Source organism: Bacillus rossius, chromosome 8 (assembly GCF_032445375.1).
Source record: "Bacillus rossius redtenbacheri isolate Brsri chromosome 8, Brsri_v3, whole genome shotgun sequence".
NCBI classification, from domain to species: domain Eukaryota; kingdom Metazoa; phylum Arthropoda; class Insecta; order Phasmatodea; family Bacillidae; genus Bacillus; species Bacillus rossius.
Window position 1 is genome coordinate 70,651,097 of NC_086336.1, and position 18,466 is coordinate 70,669,562.

The 18,466-nt window shown below is 43.3% G+C and overlaps 2 protein-coding genes across 2 annotated transcripts in view; one reads left to right on the top strand and one right to left on the bottom strand.

Moving 5' to 3' along the window:
- LOC134535241 (very long chain fatty acid elongase AAEL008004-like) overlaps positions 1-10,752 on the bottom strand; it is a 46,094-nt gene extending 35,342 nt beyond the window's left edge. The window contains exon 1 of the mRNA XM_063374311.1: positions 10,597-10,752. Coding sequence (XP_063230381.1) covers positions 10,597-10,752 — 156 coding nt within the window. The remainder of the gene's footprint in view (positions 1-10,596) is intronic.
- Positions 1-18,466, top strand: part of LOC134535412 (inactive dipeptidyl peptidase 10-like) — a 344,969-nt gene that overhangs the window by 101,587 nt on the left and 224,916 nt on the right. The window lies entirely within an intron of this gene.

Below are 18,466 nucleotides of genomic sequence, written 5' to 3' on the forward strand. Positions count from 1 at the left end.
TCAACAACGGTTGGAACCCACAACGGATATATCATGTTGGCGCGTGTTTGTGTCTCAGTATTTGCTTTGCCCGTGACGTCATCGTGCCAGTGTAGTGCAGTGGTATTGTTACGAGCTAGCTCTGGTGTAGCCGGACATTGGCCCGGGTGTCGGAGCTCTGCTAGGAGTGAAGACATTCACCTGAATACAGGTGCCAATCGGTATGAAATTGAAAATTACAAAACATGTCACAGATTTCGTCTCATATTAATAATTGTAAATATGCTCGGACTGATAGAAAAAGGCAAGTCAGAAGTTTACACAAATAACTACGGCCCTGACACAAACTGGGCCTTTTTCTGATTAATCATGGAAGTGACTATGATAACGTTGGAAATTCCAATCCAATCAAGAGAGGTCAAGCAACATCTCCGCAATATGGCGACAGTGACTTCAACTACGTCAAGGCACGTCCTTCCTCGACAAATCTTTTCTCCATGTCATCAGCATGCCTGCACAGACAAATATTTGATGTACTTTTACAAAAGATTCCTTTGGAAAGCAGCTGCCAAGAAACAGTTTGTAATATTACATGAAAGTTATTGTATATTTGTACAATATATGATAGTTATTTTTGCATATATTGAATACGTTTTTATAGATGATATTGAGTATTTATTAAGAAATTACGTGTATAATTTTATATTTTAATTGATGTTTCACTTAAGTATATATTATTTTTTTAAACGATGGAAATGGTAATCGAATATTAAAAAATGTGTCTTTATTTTGTTGTGTCATGCTTTTTAAGTTCGCAGTTAATACTGTAAAGCTATTCAGGGAACGGTTTTCACATAACTTTATATGTTGGGCATACTGGGACAACACAAAGTATAACAATCAGAGCCCAGTATTAATGCAAACACTATTTTTTAGAGATACAGTTGTTTTCATGTAAATGTACAAATTTACAAATATCTTTAATTTTACACGAATTTTTACGTTCCATTTATAAAAAAAAAATTCATTGTGTCGTTACTTGCAGACTCTGCCCATGGAGTTGAATACTACGTAGCTGGACCACATTCGGCAATGTGTAGTCAGACAGTAACAGAGTTAACCCAAATATTTCGTTACAAATTAACTACAGGACTGGAAATATTCGCTGTTTTAATGATCTCTGGGCTCGACCCCACAGACCTCCAGGTATGGGGAAAATGTCAGCCGTTCACTGGCTGCTTACTTGCGATATGTCTTAACCGGTTGTCCAGTGATTCGCTATTTCTTTTGTTAAATGATTTTTCAGTGCTCAGAGTTCTCCTCGCCCCAGGTAAACTCTGCGCCATTTGCAGGATCATCAACCCAAATGTAACAATTATGAATTCTTGATCTTTATCACGTCGCAAAATATAATCAAGAGTTTGGTCTCGCCTCTTATCATCATAAATTAGAGTTTCAGTCCATTTATTTGTTTCTTAAACAAAGCTACATTTTTACGTCGATCACGATGAGATTTTAAACAAAATGAAGATTTCGGAAAAGTATCCTTATCCTTGATTCCCTTACCCCTTAAAGCGAAATTTCGGTACATCTTGATGAACTTTCACTGATGCATTGTTTATGTTTCGTCTCCATGGCAACGGCTATTGCATTGTTGATGTCTTCTGCGTTTTTCTGGCAGTATTGTTGATGTTTTCTTCGTCTCCTGGCAAAGGCTATTTATTGCATTGTTGCCCTTCGATTTGAAGCGAGTGCAGTTTCTCATCCGACTCGCACTCGCTGTAGCAACAGGACACAGAGTCAGTCACTTTGTGTGGCATACCTATGTTAACTCGCGGGACAACCACATACACGAGGCTCACTCAGGAGACGGCAAGCCGAACTGTTTGTTGGCTGACACTCCGGGTCAACAAATGTGAAACATTTCGTACCTTCGAGCTTTGCAATAAGACGATAAAATGTTCTAAATATGTTAAAAGGATTGTTAACTACGCTGTTTGTGTTCTAGCTAAATGAAAAATACTGTCTACATGAGATTCCGATAAAATTTCTTCCCATCCCACAAAAATAATCCTCTTCACGACGCATAAAGTCAGGGCAATGAGGTAATCTGTATACATATAATTTGTTTAACTTTTCATCCTTGCCAAACACCGGTCAGCATATATTGTGAAAAATTATATCATGAATACTGGTACTTCAGCAGCGCTTGAACGAACGCCAAATGTGAATGTTGCTCGAAACAAGAGACATCATCACCCTAAAAATACAATTACGAAATCTGTAAGGCAAGTTTGACAAATGGGTTTCTAGTAGCCCATATACGCTTCAGCCAACGAAGCAATGCATGCTAAAGAGTGGAGCTTTTTTTTTATCGTCCGCCCTCGAATTGTGAAAATGCGTGTGGAGAGAAATGTCTCCGCCAAATAAATGTCCCTCGCTGACAGCTTTATGCTTTTTTTTTAATAGAAAAGGCGCCATAAAAGCCGTGATGAAGTGAGAGCGGAGATCGGCAATCTTGACCCGCCTCTTATCTCACGAGACCAGGACCGAGGTCATTCGAGGTCGCTTCACGGGGGACACATTTCTGTGTTCCGTTTGGGAAAGAAATGCTGTTGGAGTCGAAAGCGAATATAGCTAGGTAGGGTGAATTAATTCACTCAAAAGTGGTGCAGTGATATTTGGCGAAAGTATACCTAAGTCATTGGTAGAGGCAGGCATTTTTCGCGAATAAATATGAACGCCTATTAGACTGCAACAAGGTATACCCGCACCAGCGGCTTCTTCCTTGTGATTGGCGGCCGTCTGCAAGAGAAGTCGTTGCCTTGTTTGACCGAGCCACTCAGGACGCGTTTGCTTCCGCTCTGAATTACTGTGATTGGTGTTTTAACAATCGTCATGGACCTGAAAGAAACTCACCCAATCACGAAACACAGACGATGCTACATATTTTAACTTTCAGCTGGTCTCGGAATCTTTTCGCGAAATATGCATGCCCCTAGTCATTGGATAGATGAATCAATGAATGTTTTAACACACAGCTCAGGCTCTAAACCTCTTCGTGAAAATACAAGCCCATCGAAATAAATAGACACTTGCAAAATCTGCGTTGGTATTCAGAGACAAGCTGTATTGTATACCATTAGGCGTTTGAGTCATGGGTATAGACCATATAAATTCGGGGATTCATTTGTGCAGCTTCTGCAATAAATCTGGAGGAACTTGTACTGGTTAGAGACCCTCAATGAAAGGATAATCGAATCACAAGTTACCCCAGTTGAGACGCCTCACTAGTCAGCAGCCAATGAGCAGGCGACGTTTGCCCGAGTGTACAGAGGATCGTGGAGTCTACCCTGGAGGTCATTGAACCCGGAGAGTTTCCAATCCCTAGTTGTGGGTAGGAACTGGGTACCTAACATGTGATTCGGTATTTTTTTTATTGAGGGTCTCTGATTGGCCAAGGGTCATAGAGATTGACAGCGAACCAATAGCATAAACAGCACAATGGTATAATGATTTGAAACAAAACAGATATTTTTTCTGGTGTCTAGTCACGTGTAGTATTATACGGCACGAAAGGACAATAATAAACTGTAAATAGAGTAAATCATTGAATGAAACCTGCTTTAATAGGAACTACTGCACCTATAGACATATAATACATTATAGAAATTAGCTATTTCATAGTTATTTTCATGTAGAGTAACCTCAATAGATGTATTAGATAATACAAATCCTGTCCAACCCCTTAAAGTGAACAGAAATACAAAACCTAAATATAACTACAAGAAAATACAAAAAAAAAACACAAATGAATAATAAAATATGTTAACACTAGTTTTTATAATATTTAAAAAAATTATCTGTCTTAAAAAAAGAATCTAATATCGATAAAACTTCTAGGGGAAAAATATCATATTAATAATTCATAAAACTACGCTTTGTATAAAATTAATATTACTAATAATTCCAATACTCCTGTTGCATACTCCAATATAAAATGCGGACAGTTGGTAGATAGTGTCAGCAGCAGGAGGACGAAGAGCTAGGGACTGGAAAAATTCGCGGGTTCAATGACCTCTAGCATGAACTCCATAGTTCTACGTACACTCATTCAAATATGTCACCCACTCATTGGCAGCTGTCTTGCGAGACGTCCTAACGTAGCAGTCTGTGATCTGATGCTGCTTTAGTTGAGTTTTCTTCTCATTGGCCCAGAGTCATCCATCCAGGTGAGTTGTGAGCCAATAGCAGAAGCAGCACTGAGGTATAACTATTTGAATTCTAGCTTATCGCGAAATGAATCCGCGAATTTTTTCCAGTCTCTAACGATACCGCTAGTTCTGCAGGACCTCGGCAATAGCCAGATATCCTCTCAGCGCCGCCATACAAGTGGTGTCGCAGCATCCCGCCCTGCCGGCCAGGGGCGAAGTCCCTCCTGCCCCCGGGGGAGACGCCCTTATCTGCGCTCCCAGCGAGTCGCGGCCCTCGAGAAGGGATATCAGGAGGGGTGAGGGGTGGAAAGAGGCAGAGAGGCCGGCCCAAGCCCTGCCCGGGTCCCAGTAACGTGAGGCGAATACCACGACGAGGAACTACTGGAGGAAGCAATGCTGCGCTCGTCTCGTGGACAGGAGGCTGAACAATTTTCCCGGATTCATTTCGTGAGAGGCTGGAAATGAACACTTTTACCTTTTTCTTTCTCTGCAATAGTCTACGATCCACTAGTAAAAGCACCTCGACCGAATAACTATTTGAACTTTAATGAAGATCACAGGCTTTCGCGGAACTATTTGGATTCTAGCCTCTCGGAAAAATGGATTTGCGAGTGTATACACGTGACGGAGGGTCGCCGTCTGGTTCTTATCGGAACCTAGTTGCGTCCCGGGCCTGGCCGGACTGCCCCGTCACCGGACATACGACCCGCCCGCCGAGCAGGTCCGCGCGACGACTAGTTGATTAACTAATTAACTAATTAACTAATTACCCCTGCGGGCCACGCGCCGCGGTCCCGCGCGCGAGTGCAGACATGGTTAGCGACACGAACGATTCCAGCACTGCACCTTCCCCCCCCCCCCCCCTTACTTTTCACGCAAAATCAATATTTTTTTTGATACCCCATTTGTATAGAGACCTGCAAAATTCGCGGATTCATTCGGTGATAGGCTAGAATTCAAACACATATACCTCTTAGATAATTTTGCTATTGGCTTACTGTTCATCTGGACGAATCTCAACCAGTTATAAACCCTCAACCAAAGAAGGATCGAATCACAGACAAACCAGCTGAGACGACTTACAAATCGGCAGCCAATGAACTTGCGTTATTTTCCCGAGTGTACAGGGGTATGTGCAGTCTATCCTGAAGGCCATCGAAACCGCGAATTTTTCAGGTCTCTAACCATTTGCAAAATATTGTTTTTACTGATGCACGAAAAATGTCAAAGCTGCGTAGGTATATCCTAACACATTATTGTGGCACAGACAAAATGTGTACATTGATTTCTTCATTTGATCGCAAATAATACATTAAACATTTATAGGCCAACCCTAATTTTGTGACAATTTACCGATTGGAAGATACCTGTTTGCTGGGATGCTTGCGATTCGTTACTGCTATTTCAGAGACCCGGAGATTATTTGGCGGATTCGTCTGGCCTTAGGGCCATATTTGCTTTCCCATAGGGAATTCTTAAAGAGGACATTTTTATCCTTTATAATCGGCACTAGCTGATCAATTTACTTCTCTCCTAGCTGGGTATCGTTGGCTCACGGTCGTAGAGGGGCGTGTCCAGATAAATGCGGTCCAATCACGAACACAGTGCGAGAGTGCGAGTGAAGGTTTGCATTCTAACTTGTGACTTAATGAACGTGCGAAATTTCTTTATAACTACTCATAGTTTACCTGGAAGTCTCGGAGCCTATAAGAGACTCTGGGCCAAGGAAGTATTAAACATGGACAACCCAGTTGTGACGTCTTATAACTCAGCAGCCAATGAGCAGGGGATATTTGCTCAAGTATGCAGAGGATTGTAGAACCTATCCTAGAGTTCACTGAAACCGGGAATTTTTAAGGTCCCTAGCGATGGTTGAGGATAGGAAAATATTGCGAATTAACTGGCACTCGAAAAAAATTCGCTGTTTCAGTGACCTCCAGGATAGACTGCGCGGTCCGCTACATACTTGAGGAAATATCCGCTGCTCATTGGCTGCTGACTAGAGAGTGTCTGTACTGGTTTGTCTGTGATCCGACACTTCTTCGACTGTGAGTCTCTCATTGGCCCAGAATCGTCCAGGTAAACAGTGGAACAATTGATGAAGCGCAAAGGTATCAGTAGGCTATTTGAATTTTGGTCTTTCGCGAAATAAGTCCACGAATTTTTCCATCTACTTTAATTTTTTGTAGTGACAGCAAAATTGTACATCAGTACTTTGCATTGGACTACAGATACAGGCCTCGCCTTTCAAGGATCAAAGCAAGTTGCATGCCGATATTCAACTAACTAGTTGCTGGACTTAGCAATGGCCGTCAACCCATCTACACGTGGCCTGAGGAACTGTACAGTCCCTACCGATAGTGAATGCCCTCTGTTTCAAAACCAAACATTAGAAATGATCAGTATTTATTGGGAAATAGCTCGGATTATTCTGGATCCAAGCCAACCTTAAATTCCTGCCTGCATATATACAAATAAGTTCTTCTTTTTCCATCAGGAGATTTATTTCAGGCTAAATTCTCTGTGATTTATTTACTGTGCGTCCTATCGGAAAATGTATTTAATTTGATTAAAAAATGATGCTGCAAAAAGAGTGTTTTATTAACTGATAGAGAACTTTCTCTCTGTGTAGCCGAAAAGGTTTTTTGTTTGGATGAACAAGGAACGATTTTTTGTGTAACCGCAAAAGAATTAGTAAATGTAGTTTGAAATTTTTACATGTATAGCCGCTTTTGAACAGAGTATTTAATATAAAAGTTTTTTTTTCTTTTTTTAAACGCAAGCTTGCAAAAATTCTTCCGACTCGTTAAAATGTTTATTTCTGTCTGGTAGTATTATATATATATATTGTTGTTCAGCAAGAGATTTTGTTTCCCTTCCCTACATTTTTCCATGTTGGAAAAAAGGTTTTGTCGTTAGAGGCCTTATAATTAGAGACCAGAACAATTCATTGATTCACTTAATGATACACAAAAAATATTTTTTTTTTACTTTTTTGCTGCTTATTCTATTGGTTCGCTGTTAATCTGGAGGACTCTGGACCAATTAGAGACCATCAGTCAAATAAGTATCAAATCACAAGTCACCGGCCAATGAACAGGTGACAATTACCCGAGTGTACAGAGGATCGTGGAGTCTATCCTGGAAGTCAATGAAACCACTTTGCATTTTTTTCAGTCTTTAGTTATTTCTAGGCTTTCAGTGACCCCTAGGTAGAGACCGGAAAAATTCGCATGTTCATTGACCTTCAGGATATAATCCAATATCCTCTGCACACTCGGGCAAATGCCAACTGTTCATTGGCTGCTGACTTGTTAGTCGTCTCGACTGGGTGGCCTGTGATTCGACACTTCTATGAGTGAGGGTCTCTAATTGGCCCTCAGTCGTCCAGATTAACAGTGAACCAATGGCAGAAGCAGCACGCAGGTAAAATTATTTGAATTTTAGCATAACACGGAATGAATCCGCGAATTTTTCAGGTCTGTACCCCTAGGCAAGACTGCACGAAGCCAATAAATGCCCTTCCGTGAGAAGTAAGTTGGATTCCGGAAATCATCCTCCTGTCGCTCTCCGTTACCTTCAGAGCGGGATACGCCCTTCCGCTCGAGCCGCGCCCTGCGGTGGGGAGGGAGGGGGGGGGGGCTGGTCGACAGGCGTGTCCCCAGGGGGCCCCCCCGGACACGTGTCGACCCCCAGGCCTTCGCCTCCGGCGCCCCTGTCCACCTCCCCCCCCCCCCCCTGGTCGAGAGGGCTCGCCCCTCCACGGAGACAGACACACAGAGTTGGCTCCACACCTCACCCAGTAGCAACAACAAGTTCTACGGCATCAGATAGAGACCGGAAAAATTCGCGGATTCATTTCGCGATAGGCTAGAATTCAAATAGTTACACCTCAGTGCTGCCTCTGCTATATTGGCTCACAACTCACCTGGATGACTCTGGGCCAATGAGGAAAAAACTAAAGCAGTATCAAATCACAGGCTGCTACGTTGGGACGTCTCACAAGACAGCAGCCAATGAGTGGGTGACATTTGAATGAGTGTACGTAGAACTACGGAGTTCATGCTAGATGTCATTGAACCCGCGAATTTTTCAGGTCCCTAGGCATCACTAGGACCATGCATATTTCGCGAAAAGATTCCGAGACCAGCTGAAAGTTAAAAACACTGTAGCATCGTCCGTGTTTCGTGATTGGGTGAGTTTCTTTCAGGTACATGACGATTGTTAAAACAACAATCACAGTAATTCAGAGCGGAAGCAAACGCGTCCTGAGTGGCTCGGTCGCACAAGGCAACGACTTCTCACGCAGACGGCCGCCAATCACAAGGAAGAAGCCGCTGGTGCCCGTATACCTTGTTGCAGTCTAATAGGCGTTCGTATTTATTCGCGAAAAAGGACTGCCCCTAGGCATTATTAACTGATATTGAAAACCAAGTCTTAGCAGTAATAAAACACCCCGATATTTAAAATTTTAACCTCAGATATATAATGCCTACGAAATACCCCCTCTAGATTGCCAAATATAAACTCCCAAATGTAAACACATCAAATTAACATTATTAATTTTGAATAAAGTATATTTATTTCCTACATATTGTTTTTTTAATAATAAAATCTCTCTCAACACCTAAATATTTAACTTCAAGACAGCACTGTGCGTTTTTTTAAGTGGAACACAATAACGTAAAATTACATATGTTTGTAAATTTGTAAATTTACATGGCGTTCGCAGAAATAGTGCGTTCGGATTCTTGCCCAAGCATTTATGCTTTTTGTTGTACCTGTACGTCCAATAGTTAAAGTTATTTCTAACCCTTCCCTGAATAACTTTTCAGTATTAACTGCGCACATAACAAGCATAATAAAACAAAATAAAATTGTTGAATATTCGATTATCTTTTCCGTGGTTTAAAATATGTTATGCTTCAATGAAACGTCAATAAATAATAAAATTATGCACCCATTTTTGTAAAAATACTTACTTTTAACTAGAAACAATATTTCATGTATGCGAAAATTATAATATCCATATTGTACAAAGTTACAATATATTTTATTTAGTACTAGCTAATGCCAGGCACGCACTGCTATGCTTCTCTCAATATGTTTGTAATTTGTTTGAAGTAGGTACACATGTACAAAGCATCTCTATTTTTATATATCTCTCCTATCTTTCTATATTTAAAACTCTATAAATCGCACTATATTTCTCTCTGTATACTAAAATCTCTCTATATCTATCTTTCTATAATTATACATCTATATATATCAATATCTCTCCATATCTCTCTCTATATATCGCTATGTATCTATGTTTCTATATAAATCCCAAACTATCTCTCTATATCTCTCTCTACATATATATCCCTCGCTCCATCTATTTTTATATATCAATATTTATCCCTCATTCTATCTTTATACCTGTATACATATGTATATCTGTATCCATCTATATCTATATCTTCCTATCTATACTTTTATCTTTACTAAACAGAAACTCAGCCAATGAGGAAATACGTATGACAATATAGGACGTCCGTGGTTCTCCCTTAAATAGCCATGAAAGGTAAATAAAAACAATTCATCCAACCACGAGAACAAGAAGAATTTATAATTCGGTTGCAGGCAGTTAATGAATTGATAATCGCTGTTAAACACGGTGCGGTGGGATTAATTTAATTAAAAAGAAATTGTGATATTAATGATAGTTAGATGGAGCAACACATGCCTTGCCTGATCAGTACTAGGCAAAAATCACATCCCTCTTCGAGATCCTTATTTTATCACTGAAACAATGCTCACATCCAACAACCAGCAAGTCGTTCGTCCTGACATCGTTTGTACTAACCTCATTGACGTTCGTTCGAAACTAGTTTGTCCTAAATACGTATATCCTATAGTCATTTATCCTAAAGTCATTTGTCCTACAGTCGTTTACCCTGACGCCGTTGTCCCTAAACTCTCTTGTCTTAAAGTCGTTTGTGCTAAAGTCACTTATCCCAAAGCTTTTTTTTTTGTCCTAACCAAGTTTGTACTGAAATTGTTTGTCTAAATATTCAGGGTAAACGACTTCATGACAAAAAACTGGGAGCAAACGCCTCCAGGACCAATGACTAGAGACCGGAAAAATTCGCGGATTCCTTTCGAGACAGGCTGGAATCCAAACTCGTTTAGCTTAATGCTGCGTCAGTGATTGGACCGCAATTTACCTGAAGGACTCTGAGCCAATGGCAAACACTCAACAAAAGAAGTATCGAATCATAAGAATCGCAGTAAAACAGGTGTCCCGAGTCGGTAGCCAATGACCAGGTGATAGTAGTTGCCCGAGTACATAGAGAATCGTGGAGTCTATCCTAGTGGTCATTGAAACTGCGAATTTTTCCGGTCCCTAGCAATGACGCACCTCCGCGAAGTGCCTCCAAGGGCGCTGGGCTGGAGCCTCCAGCTCCGCGGGCGGTACAGGGAAGCTCACCCCACTCCCGCCGTGTCCACCGGGAGTGCGACTGGCCCCGGAAGTCCCTCTGCCGCTCACAATAGGCCCCCCGAACTCGCTCTCCATTGATACGCTTGTCACCCCCTCCTCATTCCCGAAGCTAATCGAGGTGTGGATAGTTGAGCCGGGCTATAATTAACAGCTCGGTTACAGGATGGAGTGGCGGGTGCTTTGATGCGGTCGTCCGATTGGTCTGTCCGGCTGGCTGGCCCGGTCCGACACCTCGCCAGCTCGTCCCTGCGGGCAGTGATTGGCGGATTGCGTCCCGCCGTATCGCTGGCCAGACGCGCCATTGTGGTGGCGAGCACAACGGACAGTCCCACTTCCGAACTGCAGACTGCTCTGTGGTGTCCTCGCGCGCATGCGATGCTACACACAGAGAGGAAAAAGGTCTGTTTGAATCAAACAAATATTTGTTTATATATGACGAATAAAAAAATATTTACTTGGTTGGAACAAAATATTTTGTTAGTTTAACCAAACTCGGAAAGCAAAAAAAAAAAAAAAAAAAAATTAGGGACCGGAAAAATTCGCGGATTCATTTCGTGTTATGCTAAAATTCAAATAATTTTACCTAAGTGCTGCTTCTGCCATTGGTTCACTGTTAATCTGGAGGACTGAGGGCCAATTAAAGACCCTCACTCATAGGAAGTGTCGAATCACAGGCCACCCAGTCGAGACGACTCACAAGTCAGCAGCCAATGAACAGTTTGCATTTGCCCGAGTGTGCAGAGGATATTGGAGTCTATCCTGAAGGTCAATGAACCCGCGAATTTTTCTGGTCTCTAAAAATAATTTGTTACATCTAATTAAATAAACATTTGAGTTGACAAAATCATTTTGTTGGGTCAACAGAATCTTTCCTACTACAAAATATTTGTTTGAATTAACTAAATATATTCATTTCGCCATATATAAACAAATATTTTGTTGAGGCAAACAAACCTTTCTCTCAGTGCAGTGCTTCGCGCTCAGCTAGTCTCGAAACATCTCCCCGAGAAGTGCACAGGTAGATTAGCTGATTCACTTGTTCGCAAGCTGGAAAGTAAAACCACCAACTCTTACACTGTGTTCATTAGACCGCAGTTATAAGGACACGACCGAGCCATAGAAGCGCAGCTAGGAGACAGTCAGGTAGTGCCGATTAAAGAGCACGAGAAATGGTTCTCACTAAGAAATAAGCCAATGGAATCGTTGGTTAGGGACAGGAAGAATTCGCTGGTTCATTTCGCGATAGGTCCAACATGCAAACACCCATTACTTTGCGATGCTTCTATTGGCTCAGGGTTTATCTGGAGGACTCTGGGCCAATGAGGGACTCTCAACCAAAAACGTGTCGACTAACAGGCCACCCAGTTGAGACGTCTCACAAAGTCAGCAGCCAATGAGCAGGCGATATTTGTTCAAGTACGTACAGGACTGTTTTTTTCCTAGCCTAAATTATTCTTAGTGTGTAAGGGGAGGATCCAGGTTAGGGGAGGTCATAAGTGTGCCTCAGGCCAAAGCCTATACACTCTACCATGCGGGTTTTTAACCATGCAGGACAAAGGCGCGTGCATCATGTGCTAATTGGGGTTTACTGGCCAGCCATGGCTGCGATTGGCGCCATGGCTGACGCCCCATTGAACGTCTAGCCTAAAAGCTAACTAAAGTGACCCAGGTAAAACCTGCATAGACACAGGGAAAACTCTGGGCCGGGTCATGCGGGGATCAAATACTGTGGAGCATATCCTAGAGGTCATTGAAACAGCGAATTATTTCAGTCCCTATACACAAGTCTTTGAAATATTTTTCACGTTGCCAGACGAATGTTCTAAATATTCATGTGTGTGTGTGACGGGCCTGAGGTTGACTTCAGAAAGAGAGTATTGTTTCATTTGACCCGGGCGCTCACAGGAGCGGTGTTGTAAGAGAGAGGGAGGGGGAAGTCCTCTGCGACTCGGGGGCTTAGCGGCGGTGCAGCGGGCCGCTGGTTCATTAAGGGGGCGCGGTTAGCTTCAGGGGGCGCGCCTAGAGGGGGAGGCTAGGCGACAGCATCGCTCTAATGAGACCGCTGTTCTCGGAGATACGCACAGCCGCGGCTGGCTCTAGGCGGAAAAAAAAACACTTTCTGCACTTTTACATAAGATTCCTCCGGAGACCAGTCGCCAAGAAATAGTTTATAATACTACAATAAATACATTGTAACATGTACAACACACGGCTGTGGCTATTTTTGCTTATATGAAACACGTTTGTTTGAGATTTTATTTTAAATGATGTTTCATTCAAGCATATATTTTTTTTTAAAAAAAGCATGGGAAATATATGCGCATATTCAATAATCTGACTTTATTTTGTTTCATTATGTTTTTTAAGGTGCGTAGTTAATACTGGAAAGCTATTCGGTGAACGGTTTACAAATACCTTTAATTTTTGTAGGTACTCGGCAAAAAAAAAAAAAAACCAAATTTTTGTGACAGTTGTTTACAGTCTTACGCATATGTTTACTTTAGTGGTTTTGGTTACTAGATAACTTGAAATCCTCTCTTTAAATTCAGTTGGAATATCTGAATTGCGACGGTTAAGATGTTAGTTGCGAGTTATAAATAAAATCCCCTCCGAAACGAAAGACTTCTGAAAAAAGTAGCCTATCAAATATACCTCTCTGCATGGCTGTAAAATTTTGAGCATGCAGATATAAAAATGTATTTTAACAAAATAAAGAAAGTAAACATTTAACAGGAATATATAAGTTATTGCAATTAGTTTACCGAATGTAGGCACTTATAAATATTAAAATTACTTACTTTTCCTTACATGTTATTTGATGGTTTTCCTTGCCGTGTTTACTGACGGGTTGGTACGCATGCAGAGCCACGCCAGTCCCAGAGCAGATTATCAAACTATAAAGTTTCGCCCGGGTGTGCGGTCCTTGGGGCGATGCAAACTCCGCAGGGGAAACCCGCCTCTACTCACCACACATGTTCTCCTTGTAGCTACTGCCGCAGTCCCACAGTCCCGAGCTAAGTTCAACCGCAAGTTGCTCTTTCGAGCTCGCTGACTTTTATTACGCGGTAATACGTAGAGACCGGAAAAATTCGCGGTTTCATTTCGCGATAGGCTAGAATCAAAATGTGTTTAACTTTTTGCTGCTTCAGTGATTGGATTACAGGTTGTCTGAAGGACTCTCAGCCAATAAATAATCCTCAACGAAATAAGTATCGAATCAAAAGCATTTTAGTTAATAGGTGTCACGAGACATTAGCCAACGAGCAGATGTAATTTGCCCGAGTGCATATAGAATATTGGAGTCTATCCTGTAGGTCACTGAATTCGCGAATTTTTCCGGTCCCTAGAATACGTCACGGGATATCTCTGCTTATTGATGTACTTCAGTACGCTTTGTCCATACTTGCAACATTGCATTTCTTTTTGACTCCGGTGGGCGAAGAAGCTGGTTCAAACTCAGGTCGGCCAGCGAGGGAAACACAGGGGCGCTGGGGTGGAAGGGGGAGGGGGGAATCCCTGGGTAGAGCTTAGAATTTTTTTTTATGCTTGGACTTGGGACGAAAATTAAAACTATAATTATTATTGGGATTCTCAGGAAATCTTATAAGTAGGGACCTGAAAAATTCGCGGGTTCAATGACCTCTAGCATGAACTCCATAGTTCTACGTACACTCATTCAAATGTCACCCACTCATTGGCTGCTGTCTTGTGAGACGTCCAAACGTAGCAGTCTGTGATTTGATGCTGCTTTAGTTGAGTTTTTCTCATTGGCCCAGAGTCATCCAGGTGAGTTGTGAGCCAATAGCAGATGCATCACAGAGGTACAACTACTTGAATTCTAGCCTATCGCGAAATGTACCCGCGAATTTCTCCGGTCTCCGGGCACTTGGGTTCTCTGGACGGCGGTCACTCGCCTGGGAACAACCAGGCCACGCGACCACGGGCCTGTGGCCCAGTGTCGGCGACCCTGGCGCGACAGGTGGCAGCCCTGTCGCTAGACTCTTGTGTGCTGGACCGGGCGTCCGGAGTCCCGCGCAGTTGCCATGGTTACCAGCTGCTGTCGGCGGCTCGGCTCCCGCCTGACGTCACGCAACACGCCGAGTGGCGCAACTCTGGTTGTCACGGAACCGCCTCAGTGCCGGCACGCGAAGACCAGGCCAATGTCAGCTGACGTCAAGCGCTCAGGCCGAAAAGTAATTCGTGGATTCATTTCGCGTCACGCTGAATTCATACAACTATACTTACCGCTGCTCAAGTCATTCTCATTGTACATCAAACATCAATTTAGATTTTAAGAACTCTGGGCCAATAATAAACCCTCGACGAAAGAAGTATAGAATCGAAGGCTATCTATTTGGAATTTCTCCTAAGTCGGCAGCCAATAAGCAGGTGAATAAAATTTATTGATATATTCATAACTTTAATGGTATTGTTCGTATTTTTCTTTTTACTTGGATTCAAAATTAGTGTTTAAAAATCATTCAACAACCTGCAAAGTCCACAGAAAATTCACTTTTCTTCTTTCCAAATCAGTGTGTTTGCATTGTTTATAAATTAACGCAGAACTCGAAAGTCGGAATCCATTTTTACCTCAAACTACCAAGAAACCTTCGTTTATTTTAGGTACATTCTTTCTTGAACATTCTGTATGGGTTACTGTAACTGCTGACAGTGTATGGAAACTCACTGGCCTCTTGTTTGGAAGGCCCTGTTTTGTAGTCCCGATCAAAAAGTTCTGATTTCGGGAAATTACTGCCGATAAATGCTGGGGCGGTTATCTTTTTTAGGCATGTGACTTTCCGTCTCTTATGACGTCGTCACTGGGATACAAAACAAAAATTATTTTTAAAATCTAATGCCATCTGACCCGGATATTTTATGCGGTCGAATTGCTGCCCGATTGAATAAAATAATGTTAGTGGGATTCTTGATCCCTATGATTATTTTTAGATTGACTGTTTTCGAAAAAAAAAATTTAAGTGACATGGAAGTGATTTGCATATATAGTTAATGTTGTTTTGTTATTGGTTAAGAGTACCTTACGCCGTGTCTGCAACCAATGTGGTCTAATTGAACAATTAGTAGATACACACAAGTGTTCACAGTTACATCTACTGATGATAAACTAAATTGTCTTACTTATTCCTAGAGACATGAATTGTTCATTTCCTAATTAGATTTTTTTGCTGCAGTGTTGTTTTTATAATCACAGTTAATATAAGTCTGCGAACGAAAGTTTAACACTCAAACAAGGAAGTGTTAAATAACTGGCTCGAAATGACTTCTCAAAAGCGTAATAGCCAAATAACAATTCAGTCAGTTTAATACAATTCCTTTCGCATAAGCCATTGCATTCAAGAAAAACAAACTAAGAAAAAAACATAAACCCATAGAGAACAAACAAAATCAACTGATGCCAAACATATAAACCCAACGATGAACCTAAACATGCTTGACATCAGCTGATTTAGGCTTGTTTTGTCTGGGTTTATGTTTCCATATTTATTTCTGATATTACATTTATAAATTTTTCCCATGACAAACAGTGCAAAACTGTAATGGCGTATGTCTAAGAAATTGTATTAAATCAAAATTCCCAATTATATGAATCATTTAAAGAAAATACACCTACCAGTGCTAAGTCAAACTCTCTACTCAGACACCCCAATCACTGCGTCACCACGTCCTGATTGTGAATCGCACTGGAAACAACTGAGAGCGATAGTTTGATTGTTGACGCTGTACCCCTCCTCCCTTCTCAACCACTTGATAATTGACACAAACCAGCGAGCCTGGTAGTAAAGAAGTTATTAAGGCGAGACAATACAGACGTTTTCTTTGCGGTCAAAATTTATATACTGGCACCAGAATGTTTAGATCTGAATTTAAAGACTTTCCACGCCTATTTGGTTTTAAGGAGTTCTCGTTCGTGTCGACCCTAATCACGGTGGAGAATTTTTTCTTTTTAGTCGGTAAATAAGAGAAGAAAGCGGGGGTTGAGTGTGGATGGAAAGAGCACGAGTTTGTGCTTTTACGGGTCGTGGGGCTTAACAAGCCTGTCTTCGGGGCTGCGTATTTACGACCTTGGCGCCGGCTGGCCGGGAGGGGAGAGACATAGCGCCTGCGGGAGCCAGGGGCAGCGACCCGCAACACACGGGGCGCCAGGGCTTACGACCCAGGCGCCAGGGGGTGGAATTATTCAGCGCCTCGGCCCTGCGTCTGGGCGCGTGTTAGGGGCGGCTGCCGGGGCGGGGGGAGGAGCCCTCGGCGCATGAATTATGCCGGCGCTGAGGTTGCGCATTACCGCGGCGCTCGGACTGATTGGGTTTGTTTACGACCGCCGATAGCGCCCTCTGGTCCTTCGGCCCGAGCGCAGAATGTGCACGCGCACAGAAGCGGAACCCCCAAGCTGTCCGTCCAGCCTGTTCATTAAAAGTAAAGATTAAGGTTGTAACGTAACAAGTTTGTTCACTGGTTGGATTAAGACACGTATCTACTAGACACGGAATCATGCCAGTATTCCTATACTGTTCTCTTTTTTACGTATTTCTACTTCGGAGGCATAAGACACTACGTCGCAAAAAAAAATTACATGATAGCACTTTAAATAGTTTTAAATAATGCTTAATTTTTGACATATCATAGAGCTTATGTCGTTCAAGTTTCTGGTCAAAACTGCATTTTGCCCGAAAGTGGACACAGAGTCTTATGCCTCCCAGGTGCAGATATAACTATACTTAAAATATTCTCAGAATGTGCTCACTCGAAGAGGTTTACAAGATTCAGAAAACGTGTTCGCAAGCCTTCTTTCGAGAGTAACGTAAGGTATTGTATTGAAGGCATTGACTGCAACCGAGAGCCTTGCATGTAGCAGACATAATTATCGAGTGTCTCAAGCACTGAACCTCGTGGCTGGCAGTACAGGCACATGTGTGAGGCCATGTAACACGTCTCAAGCGACGGACTGAACACGGTCCCCTTGTCTGACTGCAAGTGAGAGACGTGTCGCCGCGTGGCCCAAGCAGGGGAGAGTGTGGCAGCAGAGGGGTGAGTGTGGCTGCAGAGGGGAGAGTGTGGCTGCAGAGGGGTGAGTGTGGCTGCAGAGGGGACAGTGTGGCTGCAGAGGGGCGAGTGTGGCTGCAGAGGGGAGAGTGTGGCAGCAGAGGGGCGAGTGTGGCTGCAGAGGGGAGAGTGTGGCTGCAGAGGGGCGAGTGTGGCAGCAGAGGGGCGAGTGTGGCTGCAGAGGGGCGAGTGTGGCTGCAGAGGGGAGAGTGTGGCTGCAGATGGCGAGTGTGGCAGCAGAGGGGCGAGTGTGGCTGCAGAGGGGAGAGTGTGGCAGCAGAGGGGCGAGTGTGGCTGCAGAGGGGCGAGTGTGGCTGCAGAGGGGAGAGTGTGGCTGCAGAGGGGAGAGTGTGGCTGCAGAGGGGCGAGTGTGGCAGCAGAGGGGCGAGTGTGGCTGCAGAGGGGCGAGTGTGGCAGCAGAGGGGCGAGTGTGGCAGCAGAGGGGAGAGTGTGGCTGCAGAGGGGAGAGTGTGGCTGCAGAGGGGAGAGTGTGGCTGCAGAGGGGCGAGTGTGGCTGCAGAGGGGCGAGTGTGGCTGCAGAGGGGCGAGTGTGGCAGCAGAGGGGCGAGTGTGGCTGCAGAGGGGCGAGTGTGGCAGCAGAGGGGCGAGTGTGGCTGCAGAGGGGAGAGTGTGGCTGCAGAGGGGCGAGTGTGGCAGCAGAGGGGCGAGTGTGGCAGCAGAGGGGCGAGTGTGGCTGCAGAGGGGAGAGTGTGGCAGCAGAGGGGCG